Below are 20,706 nucleotides of genomic sequence, written 5' to 3'. Positions count from 1 at the left end.
GTTGTAGTTGAATTTGAACCAACTCAAAGTTGGGTTATTAAGGTCGTTTGATAACATTGATATTCATTGTTTCTGTTTCTTTATTTTTAATGAGTAAAAATGTATTGAATGTTTATAACTTCCAATAATTTCAAGTATAATAAAACAACATTTTTATTTACGTTTTGGAACAAATTAGAAATGGGAAGAAGAAACTTATTTTTGTTGTTTCTAAAATTTTTATACGAATATTCCAAAAAAAAAAAAACAAGAAACAAAATTAGTTGTAAAATATTTAAATTTCTTTAGAAAATTGAAAACGAGAAACAAGAAACGGGAACTTATCAAACCCGTCTTAAAACAATTAATTTCTACAAATTTAGTTACATGTGTTAAAGCTATAAAATCATGTATAAAAGGACAATATATAAACTGCTGGAAAATAGAGTGATTGTACCTTCTCTGAAATCACATTGAATTGTTTCCATAATACTGAAAGTTCTTCCCTACAGTGGACGTAGGTCTAATCCTTGTTGTGATCTTCTTCCCTTTCATCTCAACACTTTACTTTCTTTTGCCTTGCGTCTGCAATCACAAAAAAGGGAAAATGTTCTTTTATTTCCCCAACCTCTATCAAAACTAAAACTTAAACATTTTTTTAAGTTGAAAATTGGAAACGCTTATTTAAGTTTAAGGTGAAATTTAACGAAATTGAAAATCTAGGGTAAAAATTGATCCATGCTGTCAAATTTAGTGTTAAAAATTAAAATTCATTCTTTCCCGTTGTGTCACTGTTGATATGCATCTATATTACTCTCTACATTAATCTGAATGCAAATAAAAAAAAAAAAGAACTTTTATATACATTTGCTAATTTGATTTATAATCTCTATTGGGACTGCATTCTTGAGATTGATGATTCCTTAGAAAATATTGTCTTGAGTTTAATGTCACAAGTCTTGATGGGAGATCAAAGACTTATATGGAGATCTCGCTAAGTTTTATGATTTGAGGTTGAATAACATATTTAGAGATCCAAGCCAAATTTCATGATTGGAAGGTTGAAGATTTATAATTCAGATCTAGCTTTTGCGTCAATGAATTAATGAAATATTTTGATCTCTTAAATATGTTAAAGTAAAACATTTTTTAGAAGCAAAAAAAAAAAAAAAAAAGAACTTCAAAAAGATTCTAAACATGTTACTACTTACTATTGTTCTTTAAATACTTTTCCGAAAATCTTCTTCTTCATTTTTAAATTAAAAAAAATGCATTTTCTTCCTGAAATATACAACAGTCAATTAAACAGAAGGGAGAGAAGGATGAAAAAAAATGGAGAGGGATAATATCATCAAAATAACATCAAATGCTCCACCATATCCAAACTGTCTAGCAATCAGAACAGATCAAAGAAAGAAAAAGTTGACTCAAACTTCACCCCCATATCTACCAAATCTGGGGGTATTGAAAAAAAGCTGCTGCCAAAACTGTAACATAAATGGAGATTAACGCAAGTTAAACAGTGCTTAATAGAAGTCCTCTAGTTTACTAATCAAGAGAAGTCAACAGACAACAGTAAATTTACACTCATGCTATGTCCCAAAGGCTTCATCCATAAGTTCCACCATCGGCTCTCACGTTGGTTTTGGAGGTGGGCATCTCGGTTGTCGCTTTGCATTGTAAAGTCATCCTCTGTATGTGACATTCTTTGAAGAAAACTAATGTTGTTGATACAACTAGAACTATGGCTACTCCAAATGTTTTCTGTTGTTGTATGAACATCGCAAGGGTGAAAGCAGCAGCGAGAAAACCCCTTGTTACACCAAAATCCCTCCCTCCAATCTCGTTAATCATCAAGAGGAAATGAAAAGTTGCATATGACAACACAAAAACAAGTAATCTCCAATTGGCATGTTCCTTATGTGCCATTACGTAATACATAACATAACCATTTCCAAAAGCCTTCAAAACACCTACCAAAGGAAAAACTAAACTCCCCCAATTCTGCAAGAAGTTGGAGAACCATTGTTGAGTGAATATGAAAATGCCAAACATGTGAAGTGCTGCAAAGCCAAGAGTAACCAGGAATATATGATTTGGAGGGATTTCAGTTTCCAAGCAGTAGGCCAATGATGCAACACATACACCCAGCGATATAAGAGTTCGATCTTGACCCTTGATAATCTTCTCATAAACCAGAGTATCCATGTGCTCAAACAGCTCAACAATCTTTCCCCACTTCATTTCAAGGAAATTTCAATTCAAGTGTAAAAAAGAACCAGAGAGGTGGAATGGCAGCGGAGAAGATCACAAGTAGAAGAAACAAAAGCCCTGTTTATTTAAGCAATCGGGAAATTATTGAAGTGTTGAATCAGGAAAAAGAAAATATAAAGTTGAGTTTATGTTTGAATATCAGAAAAACCACAGAAACACAATTGCATACCAACGCTATCCAGGGACAACCAAACTTAATACAAATTCAGATATATCTAAACGAATTTCAGATGAAAATTATCTCGAGAAGCATGTATATAGCAGTCTATATATATTATTTAAGAATCGAATATCTTATTCCTGCAATCCTTCAAAGCTCCTCAAATTAAATAAAATGCTGAAGGGAACTAGTTTGATCAGCCAAACAACATTGCCTAAATATACTTGTCCAAAAATAGTAGGATTGCAAGATATTATGAGAGGTGGAAGAAGAACATGTCATGCTTGAAAATACAACTTGAAGCACAGGCGAGGTATAAGAAATCATCGCACGTTTCTAATAGATTACAAAGAAAAGTAGAAAAGAATCGTGAAAACCGTAAAAAAAATCTTCAGCTAACAAATTATGCTCAGCGAACGATCAAATAGACTAGTACAGAACAATAGAGTTGCAAGGGGTGTTATTGCGGAGATGGAAGATGAACATCATGCTTTTGCTTGAAAACAAAACTGAAGCAAAGGCTAGACGTACGAAACTCACCGGAAGATGGATAAGAAATCGTCGGAAACTTCTCGCCGACGGCGAATCCCGGTTCAAAGGCCTCACCACAGAACGGTTAGATGATTCGAGATTTGAATAGAAGTGGAGAATCAGAAAATAGTGAGCACGCTGCACTGTGAATGTGAATACCGCGAGTGACGACTAAATGGACGGAAGACGAGCGGTAAATGTTTGAGAAATTACCATTTACTCCTCCAATTGTGAGTATGGAATAGGGATTAGATTTTAAACTAATTGATTGGATTTTTGTGTGATTTAAAAAGCTAATCTAATTTTGCATTTTTTTAAAATTATATTATTTATGAAATTTATAACTTTTTCAAACCCAAGATCCTTTTATGAAATTAAAAAAAAAAGTTTTCAAAATAAAACTTCCAAATCCATAACCCTTTTAAATTTAATAAATAAATAAATTCATCTATAAAACTCTAATGCAGACAAGGAATAATAACTTTTCAATATTATTAATGCGTTCCAAATTTGTATAATGTCCCTCGTGATGCTCATAATCATTGATTTAAATTTTATTATTGAATTGTGAATTAATAAAACTTGAGATTTTATATAAAAAGTTATGGTAAATTGCAAAAACCATCCCTAAATTATAATAGTTGTTGCAATTACACCCACAAACTTCTAATCATCAAAATTAAACCCTCCAACTTAAATAATTGTTTGAATTAATCTTTCGTGTTGGTTGGGTTAGAATTGTCGTTAAGTTCTGCATAAAAAACAAAAGGAAAAACAAAAATAAAACTCTCAAACTCAAGTTTGAAGAGCAGCGTCTGATCCTTTCTTGAAAACCTGATATGTGATGTTTGATTGCTTGCACAATTTCATCTTCCTTAAAACGCTTCCATTTTTAACTTTTTCTAGTTATTCATCTACGTAGTTTTGGGTTCCTCTTAGTCTCAATTTCGCCGAATTTTTTAAGATAATTTTGCAGAAAATGGAAGTCTGTCGCTGAGTTTGTAATTATCTCAAACAAAAGTCATCCTCTCTATACGACATTCTTTGAAGAAAATTAATGTTGTCGATACAACTAGAACTATGGAACTAGAACTATGGCTACTCCAAATGTTTGTGGTTGATGTATGAACATGGCAAGGCGAAAGCAGCAAGAAAACTCCTTGTTACACCAAACTCCCTCCCTCCAATCTCGTTAATCATCTAGAGGAAATGAAACTTAAGGTCTGGACTAAATTGTCGATTTTTTAAATTTAAGGATCAAATAGAAACTTATCATCAAACTTAGAGATCAAAAATGTATTTTAGAAATCTGTACGATACAAAAAAGAAATTGATTCCAAAAATAACTCACATGCTCGATATTAAAATAAGAGTATCATAATTATTTGTGGTACAATGAATAATCATATGATTATATTCTGTACCTGTCATGCTTTCTAAACAAAATAATCAAATACTTTTGATTTCTATAAAACAAAAAATAAATGAAGGATGATAATGAGAATAACAGTTTATTGCAATTATGAAGTCAAAAAAAAAAAAAACAGTTTATTGATGATAATATTTGTCCAAAGTTAAATGTTGTCTTATATTTTAGCTATCTATCTTCCATGTTTTTTTTTAAGTTAAACTTGAATATTTATATTCCAAGTTTTTTTTTTTATAATCATTTTATTTAAGGAAGAAGCATAATAATTTTTATATATTGGATGACTAAATATATGGTTGATAGTACAACAACACATAATAGATGGATGTGGCATTTTACGAAGAATGGCTCCTATACAGTAAGAAGTGGGTACAAGTTAGCTATGAGATTGAATCTACCTTCCCAATCCTCTAGCTCTGACAAAAATGAGAGGTGGTGGAAGGATTTCTGGAAAATGGACCTTCCCCCAAAAATTAAAATTTTTATGTGGAAAGCAATCAAAAATTGTATCCCAGTAATGACAAACTTGAAGAGAAGAGGTACGGAGGTGTCACCTATGTGTCCAATTTGCCTGAAAAAGGAGGAGACAGTGGATCACGCTCTGGTGGGTTGTAAACGGGCGTCTAAAATCTGGTCTTTGCTTCTGCCAGCATTAGATTCTTCTAATAATTTTAACGGTTGTTTTGTCGACCGGTGGACTAAGGTGATGTCGGATCTTTCGCAAAAAGAAGTCACCCTCGTTGGTATTACTAGCTGGACCCTGTGGAATGATCGAAATTCACACATTTTTAAAAATGGTACACCTGATGTTCATTTGAAATATAGATGGATTTTGGAGTATGCTGATGAATTTCTGAATAAAAATAAATTGACCTTGGACGCAAGCGGCCCCCTCCTGCAATCCCATCGTCTGGTGTCCCCCTCCAAAGGGGTTTTTAAAAATCAATACTGATGCTGCGTGTACCACCTCTGTTGGAAAGTCCGGAATAGGGATTTTAATCCGTGATGATGAAAATCGGGTACAAGCGGCGATGATTTCTTCCCAGCGTTTGGGAAGCCCCCTTTTGGTGGAAACCCTTGCTATCAGAGAAGGAATTCGTTTGGCGATGCGGATGGGTTTCAGTAAGGTGGTGGTCGAATCTGACTCCCTCGAAGCGGTTAAACTTATAGAGAAGAATGAGGGGTGGTTAAATGAGGTGGTTTCATTGATTGTTGACATCAGACATTTGTGTGTGAATTTTGACGATTTTCGAATTCAGCATGTTCGTCGTGAGGGAAATAGGGTCGCTCATATTCTCGCTAGAAATGCCATTTCTATAAATAGTCCCCTTCTTTGGCTTTGTGATTTTCCAGTTTGGCTTCTGAGCAGTGTGAAAGCTGATGATCGCACTAATATAGCCTTGGCAAGTTATTTTCTTTAATGGAAGTTTCTTTTAACTCAAAAAAAAAAAACAACACACAATAAAAGTATTTTTTTTTTCTAAATTGACAATACTAAAAATAAAAGTAGTACAATATCAAGTTCTGTTAATTTAATCGAAAATTTTAGAAAAGCAAATATTATTTATTTGAAGAAATACAATTTATAATTGACAGTGCATTCTTCCCTAAAAAAATATACCTTATGTTAAAAAATGTAAATTTTATTTTAAATATTAAAAGGCTAAATATATATTTTGTTCCTTTAATTTAGTTTCTGAATTTTAGTTTAAATTTTAAGGACGTTTTTAAAAATAATAAAAAAAAAATACAAAGGGGAATATAGTGTTTATTTACTTAATTTTTTAAACCAAAAAATAAAAAATAAAATGAAGGTAAAACCAAGGCTAAAGAGTATGAACCTCATCCCATCTAGAATTCGGAGCCTAAACTGTTTATAAATTCTTTTAGCCGATTTAAACTTTTTTTTTGTCGATTAATAATCATTATCAACCGGTTAATCTCTCAATTAGTTAAGATGCCTATTTTGAACCAAAAAATAATGAGTTCATTCTCCATATTACACTAAAAATATAATTATTTTCAAAATTAAAAATTTAAAGATAGATATAGAAATATTGAAGTCTTAATTTCATAGAGATGGTAGGTAAGATATCATTATTGATGGATATTTTAAACAAACATTTTACTCTTTCTAGACAAATAAAAATTTTATTATTATTGATATTATATTAATGATATTTAGTTAATGTCAAAACAAGCAGTTGAACCATACTTGATATATATCTCCAAACTGTGAGTACAGTTACGGGCTTCTCAACTTCTCCCACCTTTTTTCTTTTTTGAGAGAACTCAACCATTCAATATTGTAGTTGTACTAAAAATAAAAAAGTAATAATAAAATCAATAATAAAAAAAATCAATATTTTATTTGTGACTGTACGTCTACCTGGCGTCTATATCCCATATTTTATTACGTATCCAACCTTCTGTTCACCCATTTCAATTTTTATTTTTGTGATTTTTATAAATATGTGATGCCAAAAAATTCCAAATATCAATTGTTGAAAGTTAGGCTTGAGGATCATAAACGATTGATTTCAGGATTATAATTTTATTTTTTAAGTTGTTAGATCATTGATAACAATTTACAGTGTGATTTTTTTTTTCATTTTAAAAAAATTTACAACGTGAATTTTGTATTGTAATCTATCAATTTTAACATAACTCAAATTAATAAAGTACACCTAAAGATAGATGATTTGACCTCTCATTGGACTAAAATCAGTAATAAGCTATTATAAATTTATTTTATAATTTAATAGCACGGAAAGAAGTCTAATAATCAGAATATTTTATTGTTATTCTAATTTTTAAAGAGCCAGGCAAAAAAAAAAAAAGATATAGTTATGAATTTAAAATATTAAAATATAATTTAGAGGTGGAAATTCAATTCAACGGTTCTACCAATTCGCTTTTTGTGACGATGTGGAAGTGACAGCTGCCACACCCTCGCCACGAAATGAAGCTCCATGCCCACGGCGGCTTTACTGCCGGACCCGTACATGCGAGCTCCACCGTCCGCCGGCCACGTTCTGCTGCTCCGGAGACTTCTCTCCGGCAGAATTCGATTTCGGAGAGTCGCGTTGTTAGGGGAATTTCAATCGGGAGAAAAAGTTGCGCAAGTTTTTCAATCAGGCGAAATAGCCGCGCAAGTTTTTCTGTTCATTGCCGACGGGATTTACAGGAAGATTCGGAGTGTTCTGATGAGGTAGGGAGAAAATCCGCTTCGCCAATACTCAGTACGAGACGAGCCGTGCTTGGTGTTCCGTTAATTGCAATTGGAGCTCGATTTCTACAATCAGCCGTAGTCAGAGCGGAAGAGAAGTCGCCGGAGTCTGTGACACCAGTCCTTGAGGCGGTGACTTCACCGTCGCCGTTGGCGTCGCCTCAAGCTTCGACGGTTGAGAAGGAGGAAGCAATAACTTCGAGGATTTACGATGCGACTGTAATCGGAGAGCCGCTGGCCGTGGGAAAGGACAAGAGTAAAGTATGGGAGAAGATAATGAATGCTCGGGTCGTATATCTAGGAGAAGCCGAACAAGTTCCAATTCGAGACGATAAGGAATTGGAGCTTGAAATTGTGAAAAACTTGAAAAGAAGGTGTGCTGAAAGTGAAAGGATATTGTCTCTGGCTCTGGAGGCGTTTCCTTCTGATTTGCAGGAGCATCTCAACCAGTACATCGACAAAAAGATTGATGGAGAAACTCTGAAGTCTTACACTTCATATTGGCCGCCGCAGCGCTGGCAGGAGTACGAGCCTCTTCTAAGTTACTGTCGTGAAAATGGAGTTCGTATAATTGCTTGCGGTACACCGCTCGAGGTAATTGATTTAAACTCTAATTTCATCCATTTGTCTTCTCTGGTGGGAAATTTACATGTCGAGACTCAACTCAAATAGCAGAAAACTAACCAATAGAGTATCCCATTAGCTTTATGCCTCTTTGAATAGCGAGCCTGTGGAATGAAAAACTATTGTTCTATCAGTGGCTTCACAGTCCCATGTCGAATCAGAAGCAGAGAAGACTGTAATGACAGATTCATATGGATTTAGACCCAATCTAGATAATATAATACCACTATAAAGATTGGGTCGTGTTGTTCTTTCCAAGTTTATAGTATTTGTTTTCTAGACATAGTCATGTGTGCTTTTATGGCTCTACAAGCTAGTTCTTTAAAAATATTTACTGATGTAAGAATTTCCTGATTTGTTTCATTTCTCTTCAGCATAATTTTGTCTGAGCTTCTTGCTGTTGTTCTTTCCACATAAGTAAGAGTCATCTTGTAATATGGATACCGCATTAATTATGAAATCATGAATAGGTTCTGAGAATTGTACAAGCAGAGGGTATTAGGGGGCTTTCAAAAGCTGATCGAAAAGTATTTGCTCCGCCAGCTGGTTCAGGTTTCATCTCTGGATTCACGGCTATGTCACGTAGACTAGCTGACCAGAATTCTCCTAATCAGCTTATTCCTTTTGGTCCAAGTTCATATCTATCTGCTCAAGCAAGAGTAGTCGAAGAATATGCCATGTCACAAATTATTTTAAAAGCTATGGGAGATGGTGGAGGAACTGGTATGTTGGTGGTCGTGACAGGTGCGAGCCATGTTACATATGGAGCTAGAGGCACTGGCCTGCCTGCTAGAATCTCAAGAAAGGTACCAAAGAAAAACCAAATAGTTATTTTACTTGATCCTGAAAGACAACAAATGCGGAGGGAGGGTGAAGTTCCTGTTGCAGATTTCTTGTGGTATTCTGCTGCCAGACCCTGCAGCAGAAACTGTTTTGATCGTGCTGAAATTGCTAGAGTTATGAATGCAGCTGGAAGAAAGCGTGATGCCCTTCCCCAGGTTAGCTTTTCTTTGTAGGTTGAACAAAACTAAATATTTAATTCTATTTCTTTGACTTGGTGAATTATTAGGTTAAGACTCTACTTCGTGCTTAATGTTATTAAATTTGAATGGGGTTCTTGGAATAAGAACCATCTTCTGGTAGCTTGTTTAAGTTATATGCATGTGTATCTGGAACTTTATTGTTCTTCCATATGCTTGCAGTACAGTCAATGTGTGATTAAACTTGATGATTGATCGTCCAGGTGCTGTACCCTATTGTTACAGGAAAATTTCATTTGATATTTGATTTATTCCATTCATCGTGTACTCATTTCAAAGTTATCCTATATGATAATTTATTGCAAATATTTTACAAGAACCAGGCTATATCATAATTCAACTTTCTTTTGGATGACTATGGCATTCGAGCTAGTTAGCATGCATCTTTAACTAATTAGACCGAGCCATTTCACGATCCTACAGCATTTCTTGAGCAGCTCTATTTTTTTAAGTCTTTATGGTAAGTATGTATACTTTATTCTACTTAATAGATATCGTGACATGCTTTCAGGATATCCAGAAAGGGTTGGATATGGGTGTAGTATCACCAGAGGTATTACAGAACTTCTTTGATTTGGAGCAATATCCTCTGATTGCAGAACTTACCCATCGTTTCCAGGTTTAGTTTCTTTCTGAAAAAAAAAAAAAAATTCTCAGTTGCTGTACTTCTCTGAACATCTTGCTAAAGCTCTCTTTCTCTATCAATAGAGCTCCAGTAATCAGAATTTTCAATTTCTGTCTGGTAAAATAGACATAGTGCTTGAATTTTACATTGATTCTTACTGCACCTTACTTTGGCACAGGGTTTCAGGGAAAGATTGTTGGCAGATCCCAAATTCTTGCATAGATTAGCAATAGAAGAAGCCATATCACTAACAACTACTCTTTTAGCACAATATGAGAGGCGGAAAGAGAACTTTTTCCTGGAACTTGATTATGTTATTACAGACACTTTAAGGGGTGCAGTTGTTGATTTTTTTACCGTCTGGCTTCCTGCACCGACGTTGGCATTCCTTTCCACCGATGACATAGATGTATCTGGAAGCACAGATATTTTACAAGGTCTACTTGGGTCTATCCCAGATAATGCCTTTCAAAAGAACCTTGCTGGAAAGAATTGGAACCTCAGTCACAGAGTTGCATCTGTATTTTTTGGTGGCGTAAAACTTGCTAGTGTTGGATTTATTTCCAGTATTGGGGCAGTGGCTTCCTCAAATGCTTTGTTTACCATCCGTAAATTCCTCAATCCAGGATTGGAGACTAAGCAACGAAATAAGAGATCTCCAATACTTAAAACAGCAGTTGTCTATGGGTGCTTTCTTGGCACATCAGCAAATCTACGATATCAGGTAGCCAGAAGATTTACTTATGCTTCAAATATGTTGACGTAGATAAACTGCTCTTTAAAGCACTCATTTCATTCTTATTTTCTGGTTTCTATTTTCATGGGGAGTACCTCAAAGGCTTTACTTTAACCGGAGTACTTATCAGTAGTTGTTACTAATCTGAAGGCGAATTTAGGAGCCTTATTCTCCATATGCCCAAAGAACTTGCATTTGCATCTCCTTTATAGTGTTCATCTACATTGTTTTAGCATATTTGTTCTCACGTGCTTCTTTCTCTTGAATGATTTCTTTTGGGTGATTTAAATGTAAAAATGTACCGTGGGAATACGTTGTTGAGAATTATAATTGACCTCTGCATTTGTTTTATTTTCCAGTTTCAATTTTGTTGTCCATTTCAATCATCTGATGCACCATCTTGTAATGCAGATTATTGCCGGAATAGTGGAGCACCGATTATCTGATGCATTTTCTTCTCAAATATTACTTGTAAATATGCTATCATTTGTTGTTCGAACATTAAACTCTTACTGGGGTACTCAGGTGCGTATCCCCCAACTTCATCTATTTTGGAAAAAAGCTCAAAAAGATCAATCTATTGCTTTGGATCTTAAGTAGACTGTGTTATCTATTCCACTGTTGTGTTTGCTTTCAGTAAATTAAGTGAATCAACTATGTTCATAAACCTAGGATCAAAGGAAGATTATGTCATCTGTGTTCAAATGAGATATACCTCACCAAAAAATTATGATTTATATCAGTCCAAAACCATAGTTATGCTACTCTCTCGTTTTGCCTTCTGGTATATGATTAACTCTCTTTTGGAACCTGCAGCAATGGATCGATCTCGCACGGTTTACCGGATTACAAACTCGAGAATCGCCTTCTTACCAAGTGCAAGAATCTTCCAATCCTGTTGCATTGGGATGTAATGTCACTGAAGAGGCAACTCAGGCAAGTACCGATGAGTTAAAGAATCAATAAGGTCACATAACGCATCCGAGATAACTTGTAAAAATTAAATCCGGATGCTACATAATTGACTCGTAAAGGATAGATTTGATTTTGAGGGATTTATTTTTCTCCTGCACTATTCGTTGTAAGCTATTCGATATTATTCATCTAATGCAATTTTGGTGAAATTGGAAGTCTAAAATCGTATATAGGAGCGTTCTGACCTTAAAAAACGAAGTACTTATGAAATTTTCAAAATAGCACTAGAGATGGTCGGCACACCTTTAGTTTCATCCAAAAAAAAAAAAAAAAACTGGAGTGTCAAATGGGCTTCTATAATCCAAATGTAAGCTTATAATTATAATTCTTTTTTTTTTTTTTGGTAATGGTTTGGATGACGTGACACGATAAAGTGGAAGCAGTATATTGACATATATCTTCAAACGAGAAGTTGTAAGTTCAATCATTCACTGGTGTTAAAAATAAAAAATATGGTTGTAAAAATAAAAAATAAGAGTAAGTTACTCTTATTTGATCCCTGAGTCTCTTCTCTAATGCCATTTATATTAATATTAGGTGTCAAATTGTATATTTTATTTATTATTCCTTTTCTTCATGTGAAAAGTAATTTCATTCATAAAAAAAAAATTCTTGGGCCGCAAATACGTCAGCAAAAATGGATCTTTCAAACCAAATTGGTGGATGATCCATCCAGATACATGGATGACTAAGGCCCAAGGCCCAATCCACTAATTCGTAATAATTGTCTAAATATAAATTATTAGCGAAATATTCAAATAACAGTACTGGCGAAAGAGATTTATTCAAAAAAAAAAAAAAAAAAGAGAGAGAGAAGAAACATAATTGAAAATTTTTGAAATGTAGAACAAAAAGAACACTAATATCCAAATAGCATTTCAATTTTGTATTACATGTATAAATTAATCTTTAAGGTTTAATCTAAGTTGGTGCCGAGTTTTCAGTTTGGCTGAAACTCAATGGAACTGTCGGCACTGATAACAATATTATAGTTTAGTCTTTAGTACCATTCTCATTTTTCAGGGGGCGTTTGATTTCTTTCTTTTCTTTCCTGTTTCTTGTTTATGATTTTCAATTTTTTAAAGAAATTTAAGTATTTTACAACTAACTATATTTTTCGTTTTTTTTGGAACATTGTCAAAATTGTATAGAATTTTTCGAAACAACAAAAACAAGTTTCTTTTTTCTTATTCTCATTTCCAATTTGTTTCAAAATATAAATAGAATGATTATTTGTATACTTTTTTTATACCAATTGTTTTATCATACTTTAATTCTTAGATGTTGTAACTATGAAATTCATTTTTATTCATAAAAAATGAAAAAATATAAATAAGAAATAGAAATGTTACTAAACAAGTCTTTAGTAAATGTTATAGTTTCTCATTATTCCATTTTCAATTTCTTCTAAAAACATAAATAAAACAATCATTTTACCATTATTGGCTCACAAAAATGTATCGTAAATATTTAAAAAATAAATACAACATAAAAATTTTAAATATATAATATAAAAAAACAAATTTTATATTTTGAATTTATAATTTTAGGGGGAGAGAAAAAAGTTATAAAATATATTTTTATATTTCGTAATTAAAAAAAAAAAAGAAGAAGAAAAGAAAACGGCTACCAAGTGGCATTCTAATTAAAATGTAAAAACAAAAAACAAAAGTTACCAAATGAGTCAAACTTATCCCCTCTTCTTCTCCTTGGAGTGTGCTCACTGTCGCCTGGCAGTTCCGTACTTGGATTGAATAAAATTAATCGGATAGTGAAATAAAGATGGAAGAGAATACTATGTATATATATGCATACAATCCATAAATTTATATTTCTATCAATATTTTTATCATTTATGTAGCTGACATCAAATATATTTTCATAATTTTATAAAAAATTCAATAAAATATAAGAAGGGTGGAATACTAATCCGATAATTGAAGTATTTCTTACAAATTTTTATTTTTACAACGCTTCTAAAAATATCTGTGATATTAGATATTTTTATAAAATTGACATCTCGATATTGTGGTGGTTTAGGATTTTGTCTTGTTATTTGTGACACTTACACGTGTCCAATCTGTCCAATTGCCTGAAGCGGGGTGGGTGAGGGAAAAAGGAAAAGCAAAAAGCAAAAAGGCAACAGAGTTATGGATAAGAACGATGACGTGCAAATTTATGATTCTGATGGGGTTATGGATCAGGACCAAATCCCGGAGTTATGTTTCGAATTGCTGAATCAACAACAAAAAATAAAATAAAATATAAATATAAATATAAACTAGGGTTTCTATCTCCTCTCTCTCTCTCTCTCTCTTAATAATGATTCTCCTACACAATACCTACTGTAATGTAATAACTTTTGGGAAATTAATCTTTATCCTAAATTTTCAATTTCATTACAAATTGTGCAATCTAAAAGTGTTGCAATTTTAACGAAGTGGAGTTAAAAACCATTGCCCAAAAAAAAAAAAAATGCAGCTGGCTAAAAATTATTTGCTCTTTCAATATGCCGTAATTTTTGACCGATAATGATTTTTCCAATAATTAGTAGAAAACAAAATTACATGAAAATGGATTTATATAATTTAAAAATAGCTAAAATTTGGTTATACTTTCGACGTGGGGGTCAAAACGGCGTGCAGTATTGTCGGTTAGTCACGAAAATCAAGCTGTTTTTGGGCCGCCGGAGAGAAACCTTGGGCCGAACTTCAAACAGTGTCATTTCTGTAATAAAGCTGAATTCTGGGTGCTTTTTCACTCTTCTATTTTTATATATTTCATCCCAGTCTTCGGATAAGACTTCGTCTTCTTCGTCTTCAAGATTTCAATTCAATTCTCCAGAGAGCTTAAGCTAGCGGTGGCCATGGACGTGGTTTCCCTGAGAACGTCGTCGTCGTCTTCCGTTTCGGTGTTGAATCCTAATGCTCCGTTGTTTGTTCCGATGGCGTACAGGACGGTGGAGGATTTCTCCGACCAGTGGTGGGCGCTGATCCAGTCGTCTCCCTGGTTTCGCGAGTACTGGCTTCAAGAGCGCTTCCAAGATCCTCAGAATGATCTTTCGTTTTCTGAAAATGAAGACATCATTCTCCCTGATCTCGAGAGTTTCTTCGAGGACTTCGCTCGTCAAGGTAAAGAAACGAATTAAATCGAATTTCCGATTGACTCAATTCGGTTCACTTTCTTAATCGAGGTTATAAACTCGCGATTCCTTTTGTGTTTCTTCAGAGGAAGAGGAAGAATCTGAGTACTCCAAAGATCTGGTCCCGATTGGAGCATTGAAATGGCACAAGGCTCGGAATGCGGTTCCAAGGTTTGCTCAAAAGGCTCCGAAGATCGTCAACGTGAAAGTGAGTCCAAGGACGATTCACCAGCCGAGGTAGATTCGACGATTTGCCGAGTACGTTTCTTCAACAGAAACTCAGGATTCAGGAACCAGTTTAAGTTGCTTTCGATCTAGGTTATCGATTTCGTTTGTGTACAGAGGCTAGAACTTTGATATCGGTTAAACATTAACTCTGATGGTCTGTCTTCAGTTATTGTAAATGTGTACTATGTTCTCACTTTCGATTATGATATAATAAAAGACATCCAAAATTTTCAAAAAAGTAGATCAATGATCATCTAAATCCAAGCTGAAGAACATCGGAAATATTTTAGTATATTATTCTCTCTTCTTTAATTTTCTCAGCAGAAAGTCGCCGAAAAACTCTATTAAGTAATGTTGTTGACTTGATTATTGACTTCATCAGCTTGCCAAGGGATTGCAGTTTTGCTAATTTTGTGAAGCACTTTGATGACTTCTTCTGTGGTGACATTGCCTGTAACAGTCACCTTGTTCAGCTGCGTATCTACATTATATGTCTCTATATCTGCAAATCGTCCCCCCCCAAAAAAAAAAAAAATGAACACAGAAGATTCAATGCTTTGTTCATTAAATTTAAACCAGAGGCAGAGGAGAAATTGATGAAGACATTGAATACAAACCTTGGATTTTCTTGATGGCTTTGAGGATCTTCTTGATGCAGTCCTCACAGTGCAAACCCACCTTCAACTCCACCACCTATGTATGGCCAAAAAACAGAGAACCATTAGCACTTTTTGAAGTCAAATTCCAAGAAATTGTCTCTGCAAAATACTTGCATTAGCCATTCTGATCAATTTCTGATCCCAGCGCCAAAATCTGGAGAGTGTTGAGGAAAATAAAAAGTGAAGTGGGGTTGGAGAAGATGGATGCAAGAAGAGGAATGAAGTGTTTTGATTAAGATTCATTTAACCGATGACAAAGCGAAGCAAAGAATTTGAGCTGATGAACAGTGAAAAAGTGAAAAGGGGGAGGAATTGGATTCATTTTCCGTGATTGATGCGTTTCATCTTAAAAAGCTGAGCCTTTATTCTTGATTTCTAGACTTTAGAGTTCAGAGGAAGAGTAGCATCACCAAATATCCTCTACTTTGCTGGCTTTTCTGGCATGCCCATTTCTATCCCACAATGCCCTTTCGGTATCCATCCCCACTTTTTTCGTGTCCCTGCAAATATCCTGTTTTTTTTAATCGAGTCTGGATACTTCTGTTAACTTTTCTTTTTCCTTTTTTACTATCTTTTGTCACATTTTAGTTCTATTTTGAAATGTTTATTTAGATTTCCGTATTTTTTAAAATAATTATTTAATTAAAATTATAGAGATCAAAATGAACCAAAAGTAGAAATTATAATATTGAATTTTGTTCTCTTTTATAACGGTAGACATAGCAGTATCTATATACCAATTACCGTTGAGCTGGTAGTTTTTAGCTTTGATTAAAAATGAAATAAGATATCATGATATAATATTTTATTTTGATTTAAAAAAGATTCTTAAATTTTATTTGTGTTGACGTGTTTGTTTGTCTGGTAGTTTATGTTGGAAATGATAGGATTTGATGGACCTGTATGCAGTCGGGGAAGAAGCGGACGAACAAGAATTTAGGCCCATCTGATTTTAATGTTGGGCTCGGCCCACACTGAATTTATTTTTATGTAAAAAAAGGAGTGTATATATGTAAAATCTCGAAAATTTAAAAGAACCTTTTGAAGAATAAAAATTGAACACAAATATGAATAAGAATTACATGATGAATCCATACATGAAAAACACACACTTACAGAAAAGGACCATGAAAAAGCAAATCGTTGTGTAATATGCTTAGGAATAAAAACCATTTCCAATTTTACAACATATACATAATGTTGATGTTGAGATTTGGAGGTTAACGTGTCCTTATGGAACGAGCGATTGTTCGATAAATGAGCATGCAATAACGATCATCGATGTCGGTGTAGTGTCCTATCTAATTTTCTACAACGGTCAAGTTATTAAACGGGCCGGGGAAAGAGATAGTAGAGAGCATCTTAGGACAGATTTTTCACTTCTTTTATAGGTGCTCATGGTCAAATTGTACGTGGCATGTGGTGCTCTCGTACGATATTTTGACGGGTGGTTAGAGAACATTCCTAGGGCCTGCAAACTGTAGAGTGCACTGCGCCTTTCGTACCTTGTCGCGAGGCCCATGTCGCATCCTCCTAGTCGTACGTCTTAACGTAATAGCTATGGTCCATAAAGCCAACTGTCACCCTACGAGCGAAACACGTCGTACCCATAAAATATGCACACTTATGCGACATATGCACACTTTCATCATCAACACACACATGCACTACTGCTCTAAAGATGCTTCTCGCACTCTTTTAATTGGAGCGAAAAAAAGGAAAAGAAAATCAATGGATATATTCACGTACCCATAAAATATGAAAATATCCTTTGCAAAAAATAAGATACCTCAGTTCCCTAGTTTTGTCTTCTAATATTCCCCCTTCCTTTTCATCTTGTCCCCCACCACAATAGCTAGAGAAGTTTAAATGGAGATTTAAATTATATATGGATCTATTTAAATATTTATGTTTTATGTTATTCAAACAAGCTCATTTTGTATACTTCTTCTTCTTTTTTTTTTAATAATATTTTTGAAATCTTAAAAGAATTTTAAACACTCAATATGACTAGCAATTTCAAGATGTTTTTAGAATATAAAATATAAAAAGAAATCTTTATTCAAAGTGGAAATTGCAGATAATTAACTAAATATTGACCTTAGTATTTTAGTTTTCTTTTAACTCTTTATTATACTAAATTATTATCCACAAGTTCATAAATGAATTCAATAATAAGTAGATAATAAAATGAAATCTATTGAAAGAGGTGAAATGAAATGGTAAGCATGATTTTCCTATCAGAATTTTCAAAAGGAAGAAAATTGTCCACTTGTTGTTTGTCCATTCAAACACCCAAATGATATTTTAATGACTTTCTCTCTCTCACACACAATTTGCTTAAACTATAACTAATTTCTCCTTCAAAACAATTTGATGTGATATCTAGTTTGAGACTTTATTTGATAAGAATACCAACTTTGCCAACATTTCAAATTTGATAAGAATGCCAACTTTACCCATAGTTTGATGTCTTATTCTAGACTAAGAATTGCGTCTTATAATTATTTGATATTTATTTCGACACCCTTATCAGTTAAGAATATCAACTTCATCTATATTTTAAGTATAAGTGATGGTTTAATCCATAAATCTAATTATTTTCATTGGAACGAAATTATCTATATATTGTCTTTTATTTAAGAGTCTCAAATTTTTAATTTAGTTTTAGATTAGAATATATTATTAATTAGTCATCCTGATTTTAACTAGTTAAGGTGTTTATCCCAACAAAAGGTTATGAATTCTCTACCCACATGTTGTTGTGTACTCAGAAAAGAAAAAAAAAAGTGTTTCATTAATCTTTATATCTACCCATTTATATTATGACTTTGATTTTTAATAGCTTCACATTAGTCACTAAAGCGAACATAGCTCAGTAATTGACATATATTTCACATCAAATGGTGGTAAGTTCAGTCCTCCACCTCCACATGTTGTAAAAAAAAACACGCTTCATATTAATCCCTTAATTTCATTATTTTAATTCTGAAGAAATTTTGGCACACTTCTTAACATTTGATGATGCCACATCAAAATTTTAAACGACCAAATACACTGAATATTTTTTCTAAAAGCAAAAAATTTCTCTCTACTCAAACAAAGAAATCAATTTGGATTAGAAAGAGAATTTTTTCTTTCTTAGAAAAATAAGAAACAAACATTTGAAAATGACTCAACAAGGTTAGGGCCAGAAGAAAAAACAATTAATAAAATTCAAAAAGCAACAAATTAAAATTTCCCATCTAAATGGCTCTATTGATGGGACTCGTTCACAAGCTCCAAAATAACACCAATAATTTACAGCATTTCTTTAATCAAAAGATAACAGCCATTTTCGTGTAATTTTCAATCACTACTTTTCATGGAAAATTTTTGATATTTTAAAACAAAATATCTTCTAAAAGGGCTTGATTTAACTCCATTATCTGAGAGGAGCTAAGCCTGATTGATATTTACAAATAAATATGTGCTTTACATCATCAAATAGGAAATTTCATCATCTTTTCTCTATGTTAAATGTCATTATAATTAAAATTGTCTCTATTAATTGGTAAGGCCCTGTTTGTGATTCTTTTTTAAATGAGATACCAATATCTAAGTATGCTTGAGGAAATGAGTATATGAGTTTTGATTCTTATGAGAAAAGTGAAAGTTCTCCCCTAAAGTTAGTGTTTTTAAAGTTTGGACCAAATTTTGGATAAGAATTATGAATTCACAACTAATTAAGTTATACTTTAATTGTATAATATTTTTAATTTGTTGCTTTATTAAAATGACCTTTTTGCTTATCTTTCTGTATGTGTACATGTCCATTATTATTATGTACTGATTGTGACGTTAAACAAAAAGCTTACTTGTAAAATGTTCTAATATAATAAGTTAGTTTAGTTATATGATAAAGATCTTCACTTAAATATGTGGTCGTATAAAAAATTAAATTAAAGTCGAAATGGTAACAATAGTAATCATTTAAGGTAGGGTAGGATAGGATGAAACTTTAACTATCATTATATTATTTTTTAAGATGAGGATTTTTCAAGCAACTTTACTGAGAAAAAACAAAATTGGGTGTAGGGTGAATAAGTTTGCATTAATAATATTGATGGCTAGCTTAAGCACTTAAATTTGGTAGCATGACAGACAAACAGAGAGAATAATATTATATATTATATTGGTACAATATTAGCTCAGAAGATCATATACAAAAATCTTATTTTATTATAATATGAAAGGCTCATGGATGGGAATATAGTGATACATGAACAACTTATACCCATTTGAATTATTGTATCACATGAAATAGCAACAAATATAAATATATAAAAATTACAACCCAATTAATCAAAAAAATTTGTGCTTATTAATGATTAGTATATAAATCCCATATGATCCAAAATATAAAATGAAGAATGATTTAGAGGCTGGTTATTAAATTTATTTTCAGTGTCTTTTTGCATAATAGTTTAAACTTTGGTGGGGTTGTTTATTAAAATTGGTTAGCTTCTTTGTTAGAAACATAATGATGTTACCATGCATTTCTCATATGAAAGTCTTAAAATTTAGGAGAATAAAAGAAGGGAAAAAACCTTGATGAGAAAAAATATTATTTTAAAAAATAAAAAATAGTTCATAATCCCTTCTTTCCAAGCTTTCATTGTGGTTGATGTTTTCTTTTTAGCTCATGCCATTTGTTTCCATTTTTTCACGATTATCAACACCTCCAACATATCGGACAAAAGTGACCACTTTTAAGTGCAGGACACTGCATGGAAGAAAGTCTCTGGCAACAAGAATGGTCGATCTATCATTCTGAAAACGAGGAGTCAGAATAACATATACATGACTATAAAGTGGGTGCCTCTTATTTATAAGCGAAGGTTGGTGAATTCCACTTACCTGGCGGTTATTATAATTCCGTGATCTGCAGTATATTGTCAGAAAGACGATTGCGGAGTGGTTAGGCACGGTCTTTTGTACTTCCGCTCGCTCTTTAGGAAGGCTAGAGTATTTATGCTATATTCATCGGTTCAACCAGTATGAAGGTCAGACCTTATAATCCATATTCGTTGATT

At 33.1% G+C, this 20,706-nt stretch overlaps 4 protein-coding genes and 1 long non-coding RNA gene across 5 annotated transcripts; 3 read left to right on the top strand and 2 right to left on the bottom strand.

Moving 5' to 3' along the window:
* Window positions 1-1,327: 1,327 nt before the first annotated feature.
* On the bottom strand, window positions 1,328-3,150 carry LOC111006450 (uncharacterized). The gene is made up of 2 exons (XR_015790383.1): window positions 2,954-3,150; window positions 1,328-2,310 (listed from the first exon to the last, which is right to left on the bottom strand). It is a non-coding gene; the product is annotated as an uncharacterized LOC111006450 (long non-coding RNA).
* Window positions 3,151-4,890: 1,740 nt separating this feature from the next.
* LOC148212104 (uncharacterized) lies at window positions 4,891-5,794 on the top strand. The gene is made up of 2 exons (XM_088123011.1): window positions 4,891-5,116; window positions 5,259-5,794. Exons 1-2 carry the CDS (start codon window positions 4,891-4,893, stop codon window positions 5,792-5,794), a joined length of 762 nt encoding a protein of 253 aa, XP_087979137.1.
* Window positions 5,795-7,251: 1,457 nt separating this feature from the next.
* LOC111006462 (DUF399 family protein, putative (DUF399 and DUF3411)) lies at window positions 7,252-11,765 on the top strand. The gene is made up of 6 exons (XM_022278416.2): window positions 7,252-8,196; window positions 8,697-9,224; window positions 9,778-9,885; window positions 10,070-10,615; window positions 11,039-11,152; window positions 11,444-11,765. The coding sequence occupies exons 1-6, from the start codon at window positions 7,336-7,338 to the stop codon at window positions 11,591-11,593; spliced, it is 2,307 nt and encodes a 768-aa protein (XP_022134108.1). The 5' UTR covers window positions 7,252-7,335; the 3' UTR covers window positions 11,594-11,765.
* Window positions 11,766-14,389: 2,624 nt separating this feature from the next.
* On the top strand, window positions 14,390-15,213 carry LOC111006023 (protein EARLY RESPONSIVE TO DEHYDRATION 15). The gene is made up of 2 exons (XM_022277758.2): window positions 14,390-14,733; window positions 14,831-15,213. Exons 1-2 carry the CDS (start codon window positions 14,469-14,471, stop codon window positions 14,983-14,985), a joined length of 420 nt encoding a protein of 139 aa, XP_022133450.1. The 5' UTR covers window positions 14,390-14,468; the 3' UTR covers window positions 14,986-15,213.
* Window positions 15,214-15,238: 25 nt separating this feature from the next.
* Window positions 15,239-16,217, bottom strand: LOC111006024 (Heavy metal transport/detoxification superfamily protein). Its single transcript, XM_022277759.2, has 3 exons — window positions 15,746-16,217; window positions 15,590-15,665; window positions 15,239-15,474 (listed from the first exon to the last, which is right to left on the bottom strand). The coding sequence occupies exons 1-3, from the start codon at window positions 15,872-15,874 to the stop codon at window positions 15,317-15,319; spliced, it is 363 nt and encodes a 120-aa protein (XP_022133451.1). The 5' UTR covers window positions 15,875-16,217; the 3' UTR covers window positions 15,239-15,316.
* Between the last annotated feature and the right edge of the window lie 4,489 nt (window positions 16,218-20,706).

This window comes from Momordica charantia (assembly GCF_013281855.1).
Source record: "Momordica charantia cultivar OHB3-1 chromosome 4 unlocalized genomic scaffold, Mcharantia_2.0 BLBB01000004.1, whole genome shotgun sequence".
NCBI lineage: Eukaryota > Viridiplantae > Streptophyta > Magnoliopsida > Cucurbitales > Cucurbitaceae > Momordica > Momordica charantia.
Note: the sequence above shows the minus strand (reverse complement) of the source record. Positions and strands in the feature narration are given on the sequence as shown.

Bases quoted from the DNA above. Each gene is read 5' to 3' on its own strand.
- LOC111006462 (XM_022278416.2), top strand. From the start codon at position 7,336: ATGAAGCTCCATGCCCACGGCGGCTTTACTGCCGGACCCGTACATGCG. The intron at 8,197-8,696 runs GTAATTGATTTA...AATCATGAATAG, and splicing joins CTTGCGGTACACCGCTCGAG to GTTCTGAGAATTGTACAAGC. The intron at 9,225-9,777 runs GTTAGCTTTTCT...ACATGCTTTCAG, and splicing joins AGCGTGATGCCCTTCCCCAG to GATATCCAGAAAGGGTTGGA.
- LOC148212104 (XM_088123011.1), top strand. From the start codon at position 4,891: ATGACAAACTTGAAGAGAAGAGGTACGGAGGTGTCACCTATGTGTCCA. The intron at 5,117-5,258 runs GTATTACTAGCT...CTTGGACGCAAG, and splicing joins AAAAGAAGTCACCCTCGTTG to CGGCCCCCTCCTGCAATCCC.
- LOC111006024 (XM_022277759.2), bottom strand. From the start codon at position 15,874: ATGAATCTTAATCAAAACACTTCATTCCTCTTCTTGCATCCATCTTCT. The intron at 15,666-15,745 runs GCAAGTATTTTG...GGCCATACATAG, and splicing joins AATTGATCAGAATGGCTAAT to GTGGTGGAGTTGAAGGTGGG. The intron at 15,475-15,589 runs GTTTGTATTCAA...GACGATTTGCAG, and splicing joins AGCCATCAAGAAAATCCAAG to ATATAGAGACATATAATGTA.
- LOC111006023 (XM_022277758.2), top strand. From the start codon at position 14,469: ATGGACGTGGTTTCCCTGAGAACGTCGTCGTCGTCTTCCGTTTCGGTG. The intron at 14,734-14,830 runs GTAAAGAAACGA...GTGTTTCTTCAG, and splicing joins CGAGGACTTCGCTCGTCAAG to AGGAAGAGGAAGAATCTGAG.